The sequence below is a fragment of the Scomber scombrus genome, unplaced genomic scaffold (assembly GCF_963691925.1).
Source record: "Scomber scombrus unplaced genomic scaffold, fScoSco1.1 SCAFFOLD_145, whole genome shotgun sequence".
Classification (NCBI taxonomy): domain Eukaryota; kingdom Metazoa; phylum Chordata; class Actinopteri; order Scombriformes; family Scombridae; genus Scomber; species Scomber scombrus.
This window is the reverse complement of record NW_026910481.1, coordinates 1,654-21,651: the sequence shown is the minus strand read 5'-3', so window position 1 is coordinate 21,651 and position 19,998 is coordinate 1,654. Positions and strand designations below refer to the sequence as shown.

General features: G+C 37.3%; 1 protein-coding gene across 1 annotated transcript; it reads right to left on the bottom strand.

Moving 5' to 3' along the window:
- Positions 1-6,842: 6,842 nt before the first annotated feature.
- Positions 6,843-15,979, bottom strand: LOC133977055 (high mobility group protein B2-like). The gene is made up of 5 exons (XM_062415195.1): positions 15,862-15,979; positions 14,157-14,317; positions 10,701-10,852; positions 8,181-8,355; positions 6,843-8,071 (listed from the first exon to the last, which is right to left on the bottom strand). The coding sequence occupies exons 2-5, from the start codon at positions 14,304-14,306 to the stop codon at positions 7,943-7,945; spliced, it is 606 nt and encodes a 201-aa protein (XP_062271179.1). The 5' UTR covers positions 14,307-14,317; positions 15,862-15,979; the 3' UTR covers positions 6,843-7,942.
- Between the last annotated feature and the right edge of the window lie 4,019 nt (positions 15,980-19,998).

Here is a 19,998-nt window from a genome sequence, read left to right as displayed (position 1 = left end):
CATGTTTTATATATTATTATTAATATAAAGGACATGTTTTATATATTATTATTAATATAAAGGACATGTTTTATATATTATTATTAATATAAAGGACATGTTTTATATATTATTATTATTAATATAAAGGACATGTTTTATATATTATTATTAATATAAAGGACATGTTTTATATATTATTATTAATATAAAGGACATGTTTTATATATTATTATTAATATAAAGGACATGTTTTATATATTATTATTAATATAAAGGACATGTTTTATATATTATTATTATTAATATAAAGGACATGTTTTATATATTATTATTATTAATATAAAGGACATGTTTTATATATTATTATTATTATAAAGGACATGTTTTATATATTATTATTATTAATATAAAGGACATGTTTTATATATTATTATTATTATTAATATAAAGGACATGTTTTATATATTATTATTATTATTAATATAAAGGACATGTTTTATATATTATTATTAATATAAAGGACATGTTTTATATATTATTATTATTAATATAAAGGACATGTTTTATATATTATTATTAATATAAAGGACATGTTTTATATATTATTATTATTAATATAAAGGACATGTTTTATATATTATTATTATTAATATAAAGGACATGTTTTATATATTATTATTAATATAAAGGACATGTTTTATATATTATTATTAATATAAAGGACATGTTTTATATATTATTATTATTAATATAAAGGACATGTTTTATATATTATTATTATTAATATAAAGGACATGTTTTATATATTATTATTATTAATATAAAGGACATGTTTTATATATTATTATTATTAATATAAAGGACATGTTTTATATATTATTATTATTATAAAGGACATGTTTTATATATTATTATTATTAATATAAAGGACATGTTTTATATATTATTATTATTAATATAAAGGACATGTTTTATATATTATTATTAATATAAAGGACATGTTTTATATATTATTATTATTAATATAAAGGACATGTTTTATATATTATTATTAATATAAAGGACATGTTTTATATATTATTATTATTAATATAAAGGACATGTTTTATATATTATTATTAATATAAAGGACATGTTTTATATATTATTATTATTATTATAAAGGACATGTTTTATATATTATTATTAATATAAAGGACATGTTTTATATATTATTATTATTAATATAAAGGACATGTTTTATATATTATTATTATTAATATAAAGGACATGTTTTATATATTATTATTATTAATATAAAGGACATGTTTTATATATTATTATTATTAATATAAAGGACATGTTTTATATATTATTATTATTAATATAAAGGACATGTTTTATATATTATTATTATTAATATAAAGGACATGTTTTATATATTATTATTATTAATATAAAGGACATGTTTTATATATTATTATTAATATAAAGGACATGTTTTATATATTATTATTATTAATATAAAGGACATGTTTTATATATTATTATTAATATAAAGGACATGTTTTATATATTATTATTATTATTAATATAAAGGACATGTTTTATATATTATTATTATTAATATAAAGGACATGTTTTATATATTATTATTATTAATATAAAGGACATGTTTTATATATTATTATTAATATAAAGGACATGTTTTATATATTATTATTAATATAAAGGACATGTTTTATATATTATTATTATTAATATAAAGGACATGTTTTATATATTATTATTATTAATATAAAGGACATGTTTTATATATTATTATTATTAATATAAAGGACATGTTTTATATATTATTATTATTAATATAAAGGACATGTTTTATATATTATTATTATTAATATAAAGGACATGTTTTATATATTATTATTAATATAAAGGACATGTTTTATATATTATTATTATTAATATAAAGGACATGTTTTATATATTATTATTATTAATATAAAGGACATGTTTTATATATTATTATTAATATAAAGGACATGTTTTATATATTATTATTATTAATATAAAGGACATGTTTTATATATTATTATTATTAATATAAAGGACATGTTTTATATATTATTATTAATATAAAGGACATGTTTTATATATTATTATTATTAATATAAAGGACATGTTTTATATATTATTATTAATATAAAGGACATGTTTTATATATTATTATTATTAATATAAAGGACATGTTTTATATATTATTATTAATATAAAGGACATGTTTTATATATTATTATTAATATAAAGGACATGTTTTATATATTATTATTAATATAAAGGACATGTTTTATATATTATTATTAATATAAAGGACATGTTTTATATATTATTATTATTAATATAAAGGACATGTTTTATATATTATTATTATTAATATAAAGGACATGTTTTATATATTATTATTAATATAAAGGACATGTTTTATATATTATTATTATTAATATAAAGGACATGTTTTATATATTATTATTAATATAAAGGACATGTTTTATATATTATTATTATTAATATAAAGGACATGTTTTATATATTATTATTAATATAAAGGACATGTTTTATATATTATTATTAATATAAAGGACATGTTTTATATATTATTATTAATATAAAGGACATGTTTTATATATTATTATTAATATAAAGGACATGTTTTATATATTATTATTATTAATATAAAGGACATGTTTTATATATTATTATTATTAATATAAAGGACATGTTTTATATATTATTATTATTAATATAAAGGACATGTTTTATATATTATTATTAATATAAAGGACATGTTTTATATTATTATTATTATTAATATAAAGGACATGTTTTATATATTATTATTATTAATATAAAGGACATGTTTTATATTATTATTATTATTAATATAAAGGACATGTTTTATATATTATTATTATTAATATAAAGGACATGTTTTATATATTATTATTATTAATATAAAGGACATGTTTTATATATTATTATTATTAATATAAAGGACATGTTTTATATATTATTATTATTAATATAAAGGACATGTTTTATATATTATTATTATTATTATAAAGGACATGTTTTATATATTATTATTATTAATATAAAGGACATGTTTTATATATTATTATTATTAATATAAAGGACATGTTTTATATATTATTATTATTATTAATATAAAGGACATGTTTTATATATTATTATTATTAATATAAAGGACATGTTTTATATATTATTATTATTAATATAAAGGACATGTTTTATATATTATTATTAATATAAAGGACATGTTTTATATATTATTATTATTAATATAAAGGACATGTTTTATATATTATTATTAATATAAAGGACATGTTTTATATATTATTATTATTAATATAAAGGACATGTTTTATATATTATTATTATTAATATAAAGGACATGTTTTATATATTATTATTAATATAAAGGACATGTTTTATATATTATTATTATTAATATAAAGGACATGTTTTATATATTATTATTATTAATATAAAGGACATGTTTTATATATTATTATTATTAATATAAAGGACATGTTTTATATATTATTATTATTAATATAAAGGACATGTTTTATATATTATTATTATTAATATAAAGGACATGTTTTATATATTATTATTAATATAAAGGACATGTTTTATATATTATTATTATTAATATAAAGGACATGTTTTATATATTATTATTATTATTAATATAAAGGACATGTTTTATATATTATTATTATTAATATAAAGGACATGTTTTATATATTATTATTATTAATATAAAGGACATGTTTTATATATTATTATTATTATAAAGGACATGTTTTATATATTATTATTATTATTATATATATAAACGCTGTGCAGGTCCACCTTAAAGCCCGGCCCGCTGAGGTCACTGTGCAGGTCCACCTTAAAGCCCAGCCCGCTGAGGTCACTGTGCAGGTCCACCTTAAAGCCCGGCCCGCTCAGGTCACTGCTCAGGTCCACCTTAAAGCCCGGCCCGCTGAGGTCACTGTGCAGGTCCACCTTAAAGCCCGGCCCGCTCAGGTCGCTGTGCAGGTCCACCTTAAAGCCCAGCCCGTTCAGGTCACTGTGCAGGTCCACCTTAAAGCCCGGCCCGCTGAGGTCACTGTGCAGGTCCACCTTAAAGCCCGGCCCGCTGAGGTCACTGTGCAGGTCCACCTTAAAGCCCGGCCCGCTCAGGTCACTGTGCAGGTCCACCTTAAAGCCCGGCCCGCTCAGGTCACTGTGCAGGTCCACCTTAAAGCCCAGCCCGCTGAGGTCACTGTGCAGGTCCACCTTAAAGCCCGGCCCGCTCAGGTCACTGTGCAGGTCCACCTTAAAGCCCAGCCCGCTGAGGTCACTGTGCAGGTCCACCTTAAAGCCCGGCCCGCTCAGGTCACTGTGCAGGTCCACCTTAAAGCCCGGCCCGCTCAGGTCACTGTGCAGGTCCACCTTAAAGAAACACACTGGGAGGCTCCCATACCGTCACCAGAAACACACTGGGAGGCTCCCATACCGTCACCAGAAACACACTGGGAGGCTCCCATACCGTCACCAGAAACACACTGGGAGGCTCCCATACTGTCACCAGAAGCACACTGGGAGGCTCCCATACTGTCACCAGAAGCACACTGGGAGGCTCCCATACCGTCACCAGAAGCACACTGGGAGGCTCCCATACTGTCACCAGAAACACACTGGGAGGCTCCCATACCGTCACCAGAAGCACACTGGGAGGCTCCCATACCGTCACCAGAAACACACTGGGAGGCTCCCATACCGTCACCAGAAGCACACTGGGAGGCTCCCATACCGTCACCAGAAGCACACTGGGAGGCTCCCATACCGTCACCAGAAACACACTGGGAGGCTCCCATACCGTCACCAGAAACACACTGGGAGGCTCCCATACCGTCACCAGAAGCACACTGGGAGGCTCCCATACCGTCACCAGAAACACACTGGGAGGCTCCCATACCGTCACCAGAAACACACTGGGAGGCTCCCATACCGTCACCAGAAACACACTGGGAGGCTCCCATACCGTCACCAGAAGCACACTGGGAGGCTCCCATACCGTCACCAGAAGCACACTGGGAGGCTCCCATACCGTCACCAGAAACACACTGGGAGGCTCCCATACCGTCACCAGAAACACACTGGGAGGCTCCCATACCGTCACCAGAAGCACACTGGGAGGCTCCCATACCGTCACCAGAAGCACACTGGGAGGCTCCCATACCGTCACCAGAAACACACTGGGAGGCTCCCATACCGTCACCAGAAACACACTGGGAGGCTCCCATACCGTCACCAGAAGCACACTGGGAGGCTCCCATACCGTCACCAGAAGCACACTGGGAGGCTCCCATACCGTCACCAGAAACACACTGGGAGGCTCCCATACCGTCACCAGAAACACACTGGGAGGCTCCCATACCGTCACCAGAAACACACTGGGAGGCTCCCATACCGTCACCAAAAACACACTGGGAAGCTCCCATACCGTCACCAGAAACACACTGGGAGGCTCCCATACCGTCACCAGAAACACACTGGGAAGCTCCCATACCGTCACCAGAAACACACTGGGAGGCTCCCATACCGTCACCAGAAGCACACTGGGAGGCTCCCATACTGTCACCAGAAACACACTGGGAGGCTCCCATACCGTCACCAGAAGCACACTGGGAGGTGGTAAGGGTAACAATGGACGGGCCTGCCTCCAACATCAGAGTGTGTGAGCTGAAGGGAAACCCGGACAGCCACGTAGAACCAGGTCCTGCATCCTGTGACTGGTGAGAACGTATCTGTGATGATGGACACATGCAACATGATGAAGCTGGCATGTTGCATGTTGCAGGTAAATGATGATCGCTGTAAACCTTTTGGTACAAGTTATATCTAAAGATAGTTGTCTGTTCATTAGCAGTTAGGGTTGGATGTGATGTTTGTGATGTTTGAGCAGTGACTGGTTCTCTCTCTGCAGGCGTACAGTCACAGTCCAACGACCAGCGCACAGATCAAAGGTTCATCAATCATCTCAATGATGTAAGATGGACTGGATATGGACAGACACACTACAGACATGAGACCAGGAGGTGAAGGGTTCCCTGGCTGCTCTCTGCACTGAAGATCTCACATTACACAGTAATCTCAGTTTAATAAAGTCATTATTATTACTTACGGAGAAAAGGAAGATAATACTAATACCTGCATGATTACACGTTGAACAGTAAGAGAGGCAGTGTATTGATCAGTGTATTGTATTGATTGATCAGTGTATTGATAGATCAGTGTATTGATCAGGGCAGTGAGGGTGCATAGAAACAGTAAGAGAGGCAGTGTATTGATCAGTGTATTGTATTGATTGATCAGTGTATTGATCAGTGTATTGTATTGATTGATCAGTGTATTGATCAGTGTATTGTATTGATTGATCAGTGTATTGATCAGTGTATTGTATTGATTGATCAGTGTATTGATCAGGGCAGTGAGGGTGCATAGAAACAGTAAAAGAGGCAGTGTATTGATCAGTGTATTGTATTGATTGATCAGTGTATTGATCAGGGCAGTGATGGTGCATAGAAACAGTAAAAGAGGCAGTGTATTGATCAGTGTATTGTATTGATTGATCAGTGTATTGATCAGGGCAGTGATGGTGCATAGAAACAGTAAGAGAGGCAGTGTATTGATCAGTGTATTGTATTGATTGATCAGTGTATTGATCAGTGTATTGTATTGATTGATCAGTGTATTGATCAGGGCAGTGAGGGTGCATAGAAACAGTAAGAGAGGCAGTGAAGTGTGTTTTTCCTCAGTTGGTTGTTTTATTATAAAAGTTGAAGTTTCTACTCTGACAGTGAACAAGGAACCAAAAAAACTCCAATAAACCTCCAGTAAGAAAATAAAAAACAACATGATGATGATGATGATGAAGGGCAGGAAGAGGAGTCAGGGGTTTCCATGGTAACACACAGGGGTGATGTTGGGCATGGGGAGGGGATGGTGCAGGGGTAACCATGGTAACAGTGAGGTGGTGGAGGGGGGGGTTATTCTACTGTCCTCTGGTGTCGGACAGTTTAACATCTGATGACCAACACACACACACACTCTCACACACACTCTCTCACACACACACACACACACACACAAACACACGTTACTGAAAGGCAACACACACACAGAGTACTCGCACAACTCACACTCACAGTTTCTGAAACACACACATACACACACACACACACATCCTGGGTGTGCGTGTTTTAGAGCGACCTGTCTGTCAGGTGACTGATCAGGTGAGTCCAGAGAAGTGACATCATCATCATCATCTTCCTCAGTCTGTCTGCTGCTCATTAAACACTGAGGACTGAGTCATAAATCACTGCTTCAACCAGAGCTGCTCTAATAGCACAATGTACATTATATACTGTTCAGTGTGTTATAAAACATTATATACTGTTATGTACAGTATTATATAACGTTATATACTGAACATAACATTTACTGTACCTTATATACTGTATGTTAGATAATGTTCAGTATATAATGTTATTTATTGTACAGTTTATACTGTACATATGTTATATAACGTTATATAACATACAGTATATAATGAACTTTATATATACTGTATGTTATATAATGTTCAGTGTGTTTAGTATGAAGTGTGATCATGTGACATGACACTAAACGTCCTGAAGGGGGCGTAACACTGTTTCCTGTTTCTCCTATCAGCAGCATCATCTGTTACCATGGTAACAGAAAACAGCTGCTCCTGATTAGCTCCGCCCTCACCTGGCAGTTTAAACTCATCCTGTCAGCCAATGAGCAGCAAGCAGAGCTTCACCTTCACTCTGAAACACACACACACGTCTCTCTCTCTCTCAGCTGCAGCTCGTGGCGTCTACTCGTCATCGTCGTCTTCCTCATCTTCATCCTCTCCCTCATCATCATCCTCTTCCTCTCCTCCCTGAGCTGAAGAGCCGGGATTCCTGGCGTAGGTGGTGCCGCCGCCGCGGTACGCCACCATGTCCTGAGAGAGGGAGAGAGACATTAATACAGAGCACACCTCACCATCACCATCACCATCATCACCATCATCATCCTCATCCTCTTCGTCAGCAGGAGATGAAGAGTCTCACCCGGTCGTATTTCTCTCGTAGTTTCTGGGCCTTCTCTTCGTAGGGCAGCTTCTCAGACTGAGTCAGTTTGCTCCACATCTCTCCCAGCTTCTTAGCACAGTCTCCTATAGAAAGACCCGGATACTGCTGCTTCACACTGGGACGGTACTCACTGCAGAACACGAAGAACGCAGACCTGCAACACACACACACAGAGTCAATACACACAGAGTCAATACACACACACACACACACAGTTACAGTCAGTACACACACACAGTCAATACACACAGAGTCAATACACACACACACACACACACACACAGTTACAGTCAGTACACACACACACATAGTCAGCACTCACACAGTCAGTACACACACACACACACACAGAGTCAATACACACAGAGTCAATACACACACACACACAGAGTCAATACACACAGAGTCAATACACACACACACACACACACATAGTCAGCACTCACACAGTCAGTACACACACACAGAGTCAATACACACAGACACACACACACAGTTACAGTCAGTACACACACACACACACACACACACACACACACACACACACACACACACACACACACACACACACACACACACACACACACACACACACACACACACACACACACACACACACACCTAACCTCTACTAATGAACTGAAGTGATTGTAGCAGGTAAACAGCAGCTGGGACTCTGCTGCCCTCTGGTGGTCAATCAGGCTCACAGCTTTACATTTAATATCTATTTATATCTCTGCAGTAAACTAAACTGTTCCCTAAATGTTATAAACTGTTCCCTAAATGTTGTAAACTATTCCCTAAATGTTATAAACTGTTCCCTAAATGTTATAAACTGTTCCCTAAATGTTATAAACTATTCCTAAATGTTATAAACTGTTCCCTAAATGTTATAAACTGTTCCCTAAATGTTGTAAACTATTCCCTAAATGTTATAAACTGTTCCCTAAATGTTGTAAACTATTCCCTAAATGTTATAAACTATTCTCTAAATGTTATAAACTGTTCCCTAAATGTTATAAACTATTCCCTAAATGTTATAAACTGTTCCCTAAATGTTATAAACTATTCCCTAAATGTTATAAACTGTTCCCTAAATGTTATAAACTATTCCCTAAATGTTATAAACTGTTCCCTAAATGTTATAAACTATTCCCTAAATGTTGTAAACTGTTCCCTAAATGTTATAAACTGTTCCTAAATGTTATAAACTGTTCCCTAAATGTTATAAACTGTTCCTAAATGTTATAAACTGTTCCTAAATGTTATAAACTGTTCCCTAAATGTTATAAACTGTTCCCTAAATGTTATAAACTATTCCTAAATGTTATAAACTGTTCCCTAAATGTTATAAACTGTTCCCTAAATGTTATAAACTGTTCCCTAAATGTTATAAACTGTTCCCTAAATGTTATAAACTGTTCCCTAAATGTTATAAACTATTCCCTAAATGTTATAAACTGTTCCTAAATGTTATAAACTATTCCCTAAATGTTGTAAACTGTTCCCTAAATGTTATAAACTGTTCCTAAATGTTACTTATGGTTGGCTTTTCCACTACACAGTTCCAGCACGACTCGCCTCGGTTCTTTTTTCTCCTCCATCAGGGATAGTACCTGGTACCTGGTCCTTTTTTAGTACCTGCTCTGGTTCCAAGCGAGCCAAGTCGATACTAAAATGTGACGTCGACACACTTCTGGCCGCTGATTGGTAGTTGTTGCTGGAAGCGTCATGAGCCGTCCCACACAAGAATCAAACCCGGCATTTTTAAATACCGGCAGCAGCGTTACCATAGTTACAACTATACGGCTCAATTTTCTTGCTTTGTGTGAGACAGAAAGCCTCATACAGCAGCAAGTACACCACTGCCTCAATGTCCTCCATTGTTTGTGTTTTGTGTCGGTTATAAAACGAAGTCACGGCAGTTTCGCGGAGCCGTGCTATGACGACCCCGCCCGCGTTGAGTAGGTACTTTTTTGTAATGGAAAAGGAACCGTGCCGAGTCGAGGCGAGCCGAGGCGAGTCGTGCTGAAACGGTGTAGTGGAAAAGCGTCATTAGTATCTGCTCTGCCGAGGTTCCTAGCGAGCCGAGCCGATACTAAATGTGACGTCAACAGACTGCCGGCCACTGATTGGTCAGAGAGTCACTGGAAGAGTCATGAGCCGTCCCACACAAGAATCAAATCCGGCATTTTTAAATACCAACAACAGCGTTACAGAGATTAGTTTCTCTTCTCTTGCTTTGTGTGAGACAGAAAGCCTCATACAGCAGCAAGTACACCATCGCCTCCATGTCCTCCATTGGTTATGTGTTTGTGTCGCGTGTTAAACGAAGTCACAGCAGTTTAATGCAGCGTTGCTATGACGACCCCGCTCACGTTGAGTAGGAACTTTTTTGTAATAGAAAAGGTTCCTGGAACCGTACCGAGCCGAGCTGGAACTGTGTAGTGGAAAAGCGCCATTACCTGGTGTGTGTGTGTGTGTATATTGGGGACTTACGGTGGTCTCTTGGGAGCGTTGGGATCTTTCCTTTTGCGGCCCCTCTTTCCGAAGCCCTTGGGGGGAACGTAGTCCCTCATCTCTCGGTTGTAACGCACCTTGTCGGCCTTCGCCATGTCCTCGAAACACTTCTTATCACTGGGAGTCAGACCCTGCACACACACACACACACATAAACACACATTACACACACACAGCAACACATCTGACCTGTTTATCTACAGCGTGTTTATCTACAGCGTGTTGTTGTTTATCTACAGCGTGTTGTTGTTTATCTACAGCGTGTTGTTGTTGTTTATCTACAGCGTGTTGTTGTTTATCTACAGCGTGTTGTTGTTGTTTATCTACAGCGTGTTGTTGTTGTTTATCTACAGCGTGTTGTTGTTTATCTACAGCGTGTTGTTGTTGTTTATCTACAGCGTGTTGTTGTTTATCTACAGCGTGTTGTTGTTGTTTATCTACAGCGTGTTGTTGTTGTTTATCTACAGCGTGTTGTTGTTTATCTACAGCGTGTTGTTGTTGTTTATCTACAGCGTGTTGTTGTTTATCTACAGCGTGTTGTTGTTTATCTACAGCGTGTTGTTGTTGTTTAGCTACAGCGTGTTGTTGTTGTTTATCTACAGCGTGTTGTTGTTTATCTACAGCGCGTTGTTTATCTACAGCGCGTTGTTTATCTACAGCGTGTTGTTGTTGTTTATCTACAGCGTGTTGTTGTTGTTTATCTACAGCGTGTTGTTGTTGTTTATCTACAGCGCGTTGTTGTTTATCTACAGCGTGTTGTTGTTTATCTACAGCACGGTGTTGTTGTTTATCTACAGCACGGTGTTGTTGTTTATCTACAGCGCGTTGTTGTTTATCTACAGCGTGTTGTTGTTGTTTATCTACAGCGTGTTGTTGTTTATCTACAGCGTGTTGTTGTTTATCTACAGCGTGTTGTTGTTGTTTATCTACAGCGTGTTGTTGTTGTTTATCTACAGCGTGTTGTTGTTGTTTATCTACAGCGTGTTGTTGTTTATCTACAGCGTGTTGTTGTTTATCTACAGCGTGTTGTTGTTGTTTATCTACAGCGTGTTGTTGTTGTTTATCTACAGCGTGTTGTTGTTTATCTACAGCGTGTTGTTGTTTATCTACAGCGTGTTGTTGTTGTTTAGCTACAGCGTGTTGTTGTTGTTTATCTACAGCGTGTTGTTGTTTATCTACAGCGCGTTGTTTATCTACAGCGCGTTGTTTATCTACAGCGTGTTGTTGTTGTTTATCTACAGCGTGTTGTTGTTGTTTATCTACAGCGTGTTGTTGTTGTTTATCTACAGCGCGTTGTTGTTTATCTACAGCGTGTTGTTGTTTATCTACAGCACGGTGTTGTTGTTTATCTACAGCGTGTTGTTGTTTATCTACAGCGCGTTGTTGTTTATCTACAGCGTGTTGTTGTTTATCTACAGCGTGTTGTTGTTGTTTATCTACAGCGTGTTGTTGTTTATCTACAGCGTGTTGTTGTTTATCTACAGCGCGTTGTTGTTTATCTACAGCGTGTTGTTGTTGTTTATCTACAGCGTGTTGTTGTTTATCTACAGCGTGTTGTTGTTTATCTACAGCGTGTTGTTGTTTATCTACAGCGTGTTGTTGTTTATCTACAGCGCGTTGTTGTTTATCTACAGCGTGTTGTTGTTGTTTATCTACAGCGTGTTGTTGTTTATCTACAGCGTGTTGTTTATCTACAGCGTGTTGTTGTTTATCTACAGCGTGTTGTTGTTTATCTACAGCGTGTTGTTGTTGTTTATTTACAGCGTGTTGTTGTTGTTTATCTACAGCGTGTTGTTGTTGTTTATCTACAGCGTGTTGTTGTTTATCTACAGCGTGTTGTTGTTTATCTACAGCGTGTTGTTGTTGTTTATCTACAGCGTGTTGTTGTTGTTTATCTACAGCGTGTTGTTGTTTATCTACAGCGTGTTGTTGTTTATCTACAGCGTGTTGTTGTTGTTTAGCTACAGCGTGTTGTTGTTGTTTATCTACAGCGTGTTGTTGTTTATCTACAGCGCGTTGTTTATCTACAGCGCGTTGTTTATCTACAGCGTGTTGTTGTTGTTTATCTACAGCGTGTTGTTGTTGTTTATCTACAGCGTGTTGTTGTTGTTTATCTACAGCGCGTTGTTGTTTATCTACAGCGTGTTGTTGTTTATCTACAGCACGGTGTTGTTGTTTATCTACAGCACGGTGTTGTTGTTTATCTACAGCGCGTTGTTGTTTATCTACAGCGTGTTGTTGTTGTTTATCTACAGCGTGTTGTTGTTTATCTACAGCGTGTTGTTGTTGTTTATCTACAGCGTGTTATTGTTTATCTACAGCGTATTGTTGTTTATCTACAGCGTGTTGTTGTTGTTTATCTACAGCGTGTTGTTGTTTATCTACAGCGTGTTGTTGTTTATCTACAGCGTATTGTTGTTTATCTACAGCGTGTTGTTGTTTATCTACAGCGTGTTGTTGTTGTTTATCTACAGCGTGTTGTTGTTGTTTATCTACAGCGTGTTGTTGTTTATCTACAGCGTGTTGTTGTTGTTTATCTACAGCGTGTTGTTGTTTATCTACAGCGTGTTGTTGTTTATCTACAGCACGGTGTTGTTGTTTATCTACAGCGTGTTGTTGTTGTTTATCTACAGCGTGTTGTTGTTTATCTACAGCGTGTTGTTGTTGTTTATCTACAGCGTGTTGTTGTTTATCTACAGCGTGTTGTTGTTGTTTATCTACAGCGTGTTGTTGTTTATCTACAGCGTGTTGTTGTTGTTTATCTACAGCGTGTTGTTGTTGTTTATCTACAGCGTGTTGTTGTTTATCTACAGCGTGTTGTTGTTGTTTATCTACAGCGTGTTGTTGTTGTTTATCTACAGCGTGTTGTTGTTGTTTATCTACAGCGTGTTGTTGTTTATAGTGCATGGATGTCTATATATATTATACTACTAATTATTTACAGTATATTAATGTTTGTCAACAGCTGTTATATTGTATTGATGATTTAATCAGTTATTGATTGATCAGTGTTTGGCGCCATCTAGTGACACAGAGGTGAACTGCAGTCTGCTCACTAATCAACTGTCTGCTTTATTAATTATTGATGGCAGTTCAATGATAATTATTAGGGTTGTTGAGTAATTAAATATATAGAATAAGTGCAGACTGCTCCTTTCCATCATTTATTTTAATATTGATCACTGATCGTCTTCCTATCGTTTTATCAATCACTGATTTTTACTCTTTTCATGATGAAGTCAGTCTGTTTCTTCACTTACAATTACTGACACCTCTCTCTCTTTCACCTTCCATCTTTATTCTTGTACCTTCTATCTCTCTTTTCTTTTACCATCTCTCTCTCTTTTCTTTTACCTTCCATCTCTCTCTCTCTCTCTCTTTTCTTTTACCATCTCTCTCTCTTTTCTTTTACCATCTCTCTCTCTTTTCTTTTACCTTCCATCTCTCGGAGCATTTCTTGGAGAACTCAGCGAAGTTGACGGACTGTTCAGGGTGTTTCTTCCGGTGTTCCTCTCGACACGTCTGGACGAAGAAGGCGTACGCTGACGTCTTCCCCTTCGGCTTGTTGACGTCTTTACGCATCATATTGGCGGCCTCTGAGGGGGGGGGGGCAGTACAGGTGAGCATTTATACAGGTAGACAGAAGGAGGTTTAGTTATGACTTCATGTTTATTTCCCATCACTTCAGTGTAAACAACAATCTGTAAAATCATCACTCACACAAAATACAAATAACTGTACATTTGTTTATAAGACATTAAGTTTATTACAGAAAACACATAAAAGTTTAATACCAATTAAATATTTGACTGAATGGCAGAAAATACCAGTGTCGATTTTCCCAAAGCTAATTAATTAATTAATTAAAGATTGTGTCGTTAATTTGTCGATTAAATGACTCAGAGAAACATCAGATGAGTGTTATAGATTATTGATGATAGATAATTATCAGTTTAATTGCATCTCATTATGTTTCATGTGTGAACAAAAGATTCATAAAAATCTACTTTTGCATATTAAAAAAAAATCTGAAATGATTAATAAATCTGCATCAGTTTAGAATAAAACGTGTATAATTATGAGTGAAATGAACATAAAGGTTTTAATTTAGGGAGGAATGACCCTTTAACCTATATGTCTCATTTTTGTTAATAATCTAAAATGTGTAAAAATGTTTAAATGCGCTTCACTATAGTTGCTTTGCCATGAAGAGGCGTGTTACTGTGGTGTGTGTCCCGTTAATTCCCAGTATAATGGCTGGTTAACAACCAGCAGCAGCCAAACTGGGACAAAGAGAATGAGGATCCATTTTCTCCTCCGGGGAGCAGGAGGCCCTCACAGCCGGGCAGCAGCCTCCATCCGTCGGCTCCGCTGCTGGGGCTTCCCGCTGGAGCCCGGTTCCTCCTCTGCGGGGTGACTGCAGCTCCGTGAGCCGCAGAGAGGAGCTTAAACAGCCGCATAGAGAAGCACAGAGCGGAGCTAGCCGCGTTTCTACTGACTGCTGCAGTTAGCCTAGCCGTGCTAACAGCTAGCCTAACAAGAACAATGGGCCACCATTTGCTTCCCGCCCTCTGCGGAGCTAGCTGGCTAGCGGAGGGGGATGGGCCGGCTCTGCCTCGGCTCTTCCCCGGCCTGCTGCTCCCTCAGCCGGCCCATCCCCCTCCACCAGCGGCCGGCTCACGGAGCAGCAGGCCGGGGAAATGTTATAACCCTCGGCCTGAGACATACTGCTGTTCTGCGGGGTTTGTGCGCGTTGCAATGGAAACCAGGAGTCACTACGCATTTTAAACGCAGGGCCCCGACTATGCTCTGGAGAGGTCAGCGTTGTATAGACGGGACCAGGCTATTTCCTGGCATTCATGTTCCAGAATGGGCGTTTCGTGTTTACAACAACACTTCTGTCTCAGTCTGCACACACGCACAGACACACGCACACAGACAAACACACACATTCACTCACATTCCCACACAGACATGCCTCTCAGCCTCTACTGACCGTTAAAGCGGCCATTTTATTTATTTTCCAGCTTCATCCCGGATCTTTTATCACAAGATCCTGACAAATATGGACAGCTAAAAGAGAGGCGGCAGAGTGTCCGGTAAGTGAGAGGTGTTACCGGGGGAGAGGTGCAGTACTCACTCGTGATGAGGCCGGTGCAGGTTGGAGCTGATGGCCGGGTTCGGGTGTTGGGTTCGGGCTGTTGTTGATGTTTGGTGGCGGAGACTGGAGCAGTTGCTTCACTTTCAAACTGGGTCGAGCTCGAGCCCGGCCCCGCCCCCCAGCAACGCCCCCGTTGGTCATCTATTCAGAGGGCGGGAACACAGCCAGCCAACCTGGGCGGAGCTCCTCTCAGTACTCGCATGTGATTGGCTCGCGGCGCCGCATGTCAAGGCACTCGTTGCCCAGGGCTCCGCCTGCCTAGCAAAGCCATCAGGGCGGGAATTACAAGGCTGTTTGCTCCTGTCTGATTGGTCAGAAGTGGTGTATGTCAAGTACCGGGCCAATCAGTGAGCAGTTGGGGGAGGGGCGTCAGACAGCAGCAGAGGATGAAGACACCGTCTAATGTTGCCGTCTTTTTTGTTGTATTTCTGTGATTTTATAGATTAAACTGCGTTATGTTTGAATATGGAGACGCTGAGGATGAACAGAGTATGTTTAATTCAGAGTAAACCATAAGAAGCTTTCATTAACAGCACATTGAACCATTATTGTGTGTTTTTGTGTGATTCAGTGTGTTTGCAGGTATGGTGCCATGTTTGTTCCTCAGTCTGTTAAATGGGTTAAAATTAATGAAGTCTGTTCATCTTCACACTGATATTATATATAAACAAGATCAATATTACATCTGCTGTCTCATAAAAACACATTTCAACCAGTTTCCAGTTTTCAATCCAAACAAAGAGAAAAAATAAAATCACAGAAAATCATGAAAAATGTTGAGTTAGAGCTCTTTAATAATACATGAGGGTAATTATTACTATTATAACCATAACTGTACTATTATAATATAATAATAATATGTATATAACTGAGAATAACTGATCATAAAGCCTAATTAATATCTATAAACCATCACTAGCTCTGCTCTATAAACCATCACTAGCTCTGCTCTATAAACCATCACTAGCTCTGCTCTATAAACCATCACTAGCTCTGCTCTATAAACCATCACTAGCTCTGCTCTATAAACCATCACTAGCTCTGCTCTATAAACCATCACTAACTCTGCTCTATAAACCATCACTAACTCTGCTCTATAAACCATCACTAACTCTGCTCTATAAACCATCACTAGCTCTGCTCTATAAACCATCACTAGCTCTGCTCTATAAACCATCACTAGCTCTGCTCTATAAACCATCACTAACTCTGCTCTATAAACCATCACTAGCTCTGCTCTATAAACCATCACTAACTCTGCTCTATAAACCATCACTAGCTCTGCTCTATAAACCATCACTAGCTCTGCTCTATAAACCATCACTAACTCTGCTCTATAAACCATCACTAACTCTGCTCTATAAACCATCACTAACTCTGCTCTATAAACCATCACTAGCTCTGCTCTATAAACCATCACTAACTCTGCTCTATAAACCATCACTAGCTCTGCTCTATAAACCATCACTAACTCTGCTCTATAAACCATCACTAGCTCTGCTCTATAAACCATCACTAGCTCTGCTCTATAAACCATCACTAGCTCTGCTCTATAAACCATCACTAGCTCTGCTCTGCTCTATAAACCATCACTAGCTCTGCTCTATAAACCATCACTAGCTCTGCTCTATAAACCATCACTAGCTCTGCTCTATAAACCATCACTAGCTCTGCTCTATAAACCATCACTAGCTCTGCTCTATAAACCATCACTAACTCTGCTCTGCTCTATAAACCATCACTAGCTCTGCTCTATAAACCATCACTAACTCTGCTCTGCTCTATAAACCATCACTAGCTCTGCTCTATAAACCATCACTAACTCTGCTCTATAAACCATCACTAACTCTGCTCTATAAACCATCACTAGCTCTGCTCTATAAACCATCACTAACTCTGCTCTATAAACCATCACTAACTCTGCTCTATAAACCATCACTAACTCTGCTCTATAAACCATCACTAGCTCTGCTCTATAAACCATCACTAGCTCTGCTCTATAAACCATCACTAACTCTGCTCTATAAACCATCACTAACTCTGCTCTATAAACCATCACTAGCTCTGCTCTATAAACCATCACTAACTCTGCTCTATAAACCATCACTAGCTCTGCTCTATAAACCATCACTAACTCTGCTCTATAAACCATCACTAACTCTGCTCTATAAACCATCACTAACTCTGCTCTATAAACCATCACTAACTCTGCTCTATAAACCATCACTAACTCTGCTCTGCTCTATAAACCATCACTAGCTCTGCTCTGCTCTATAAACCATCACTAGCTCTGCTCTATAAACCATCACTAGCTCTATAAACCATCACTAACTCTGCTCTATAAACCATCACTAACTCTGCTCTATAAACCATCACTAGCTCTGCTCTATAAACCATCACTAACTCTGCTCTATAAACCATCACTAGCTCTGCTCTATAAACCATCACTAGCTCTGCTCTATAAACCATCACTAGCTCTGCTCTATAAACCATCACTAACTCTGCTCTATAAACCATCACTAGCTCTGCTCTATAAACCATCACTAACTCTGCTCTGCTCTATAAACCATCACTAGCTCTGCTCTATAAACCATCACTAGCTCTGCTCTATAAACCATCACTAACTCTGCTCTATAAACCATCACTAGCTCTGCTCTATAAACCATCACTAACTCTGCTCTGCTCTATAAACCATCACTAACTCTGCTCTGCTCTATAAACCATCACTAGCTCTGCTCTGCTCTATAAACCATCACTAGCTCTGCTCTATAAACCATCACTAGCTCTGCTCTATAAACCATCACTAACTCTGCTCTATAAACCATCACTAGCTCTGCTCTATAAACCATCACTAACTCTGCTCTATAAACCATCACTAGCTCTGCTCTATAAACCATCACTAGCTCTGCTCTATAAACCATCACTAGCTCTGCTCTATAAACCATCACTAACTCTGCTCTATAAACCATCACTAACTCTGCTCTGCTCTATAAACCATCACTAACTCTGCTCTATAAACCATCACTAGCTCTGCTCTATAAACCATCACTAACTCTGCTCTATAAACCATCACTAACTCTGCTCTATAAACCATCACTAGCTCTGCTCTATAAACCATCACTAACTCTGCTCTATAAACCATCACTAACTCTGCTCTATAAACCATCACTAGCTCTGCTCTATAAACCATCACTAACTCTGCTCTATAAACCATCACTAGCTCTGCTCTATAAACCATCACTAGCTCTGCTCTATAAACCATCACTAACTCTGCTCTATAAACCATCACTAGCTCTGCTCTATAAACCATCACTAACTCTGCTCTGCTCTATAAACCATCACTAGCTCTGCTCTATAAACCATCACTAGCTCTGCTCTATAAACCATCACTAACTCTGCTCTATAAACCATCACTAGCTCTGCTCTATAAACCATCACTAACTCTGCTCTATAAACCATCACTAACTCTGCTCTATAAACCATCACTAGCTCTGCTCTATAAACCATCACTAACTCTGCTCTGCTCTATAAACCATCACTAGCTCTGCTCTATAAACCATCACTAGCTCTGCTCTATAAACCATCACTAACTCTGCTCTATAAACCATCACTAACTCTGCTCTATAAACCATCACTAACTCTGCTCTGCTCTATAAACCATCACTAGCTCTGCTCTATAAACCATCACTAGCTCTGCTCTATAAACCATCACTAACTCTGCTCTATAAACCATCACTAGCTCTGCTCTATAAACCATCACTAGCTCTGCTCTATAAACCATCACTAACTCTGCTCTATAAACCATCACTAACTCTGCTCTATAAACCATCACTAACTCTGCTCTATAAACCATCACTAGCTCTGCTCTATAAACCATCACTAACTCTGCTCTATAAACCATCACTAGCTCTGCTCTATAAACCATCACTAACTCTGCTCTATAAACCATCACTAGCTCTGCTCTATAAACCATCACTAGCTCTGCTCTATAAACCATCACTAGCTCTGCTCTATAAACCATCACTAGCTCTGCTCTATAAACCATCACTAGCTCTGCTCTATAAACCATCACTAGCTCTGCTCTATAAACCATCACTAACTCTGCTCTGCTCTATA

Coding starts and splice junctions, on each gene's coding strand:
- LOC133977055 (XM_062415195.1), bottom strand. CDS start 14,306: ATGATGCGTAAAGACGTCAACAAGCCGAAGGGGAAGACGTCAGCGTAC. Junction 8,356..10,700: donor AACGCTCCCAAGAGACCACC/GTAAGTCCCCAA, acceptor TGTGTGTTGCAG/GTCTGCGTTCTTCGTGTTCT. Junction 8,072..8,180: donor TACGAGAGAAATACGACCGG/GTGAGACTCTTC, acceptor TCCCTCTCTCAG/GACATGGTGGCGTACCGCGG.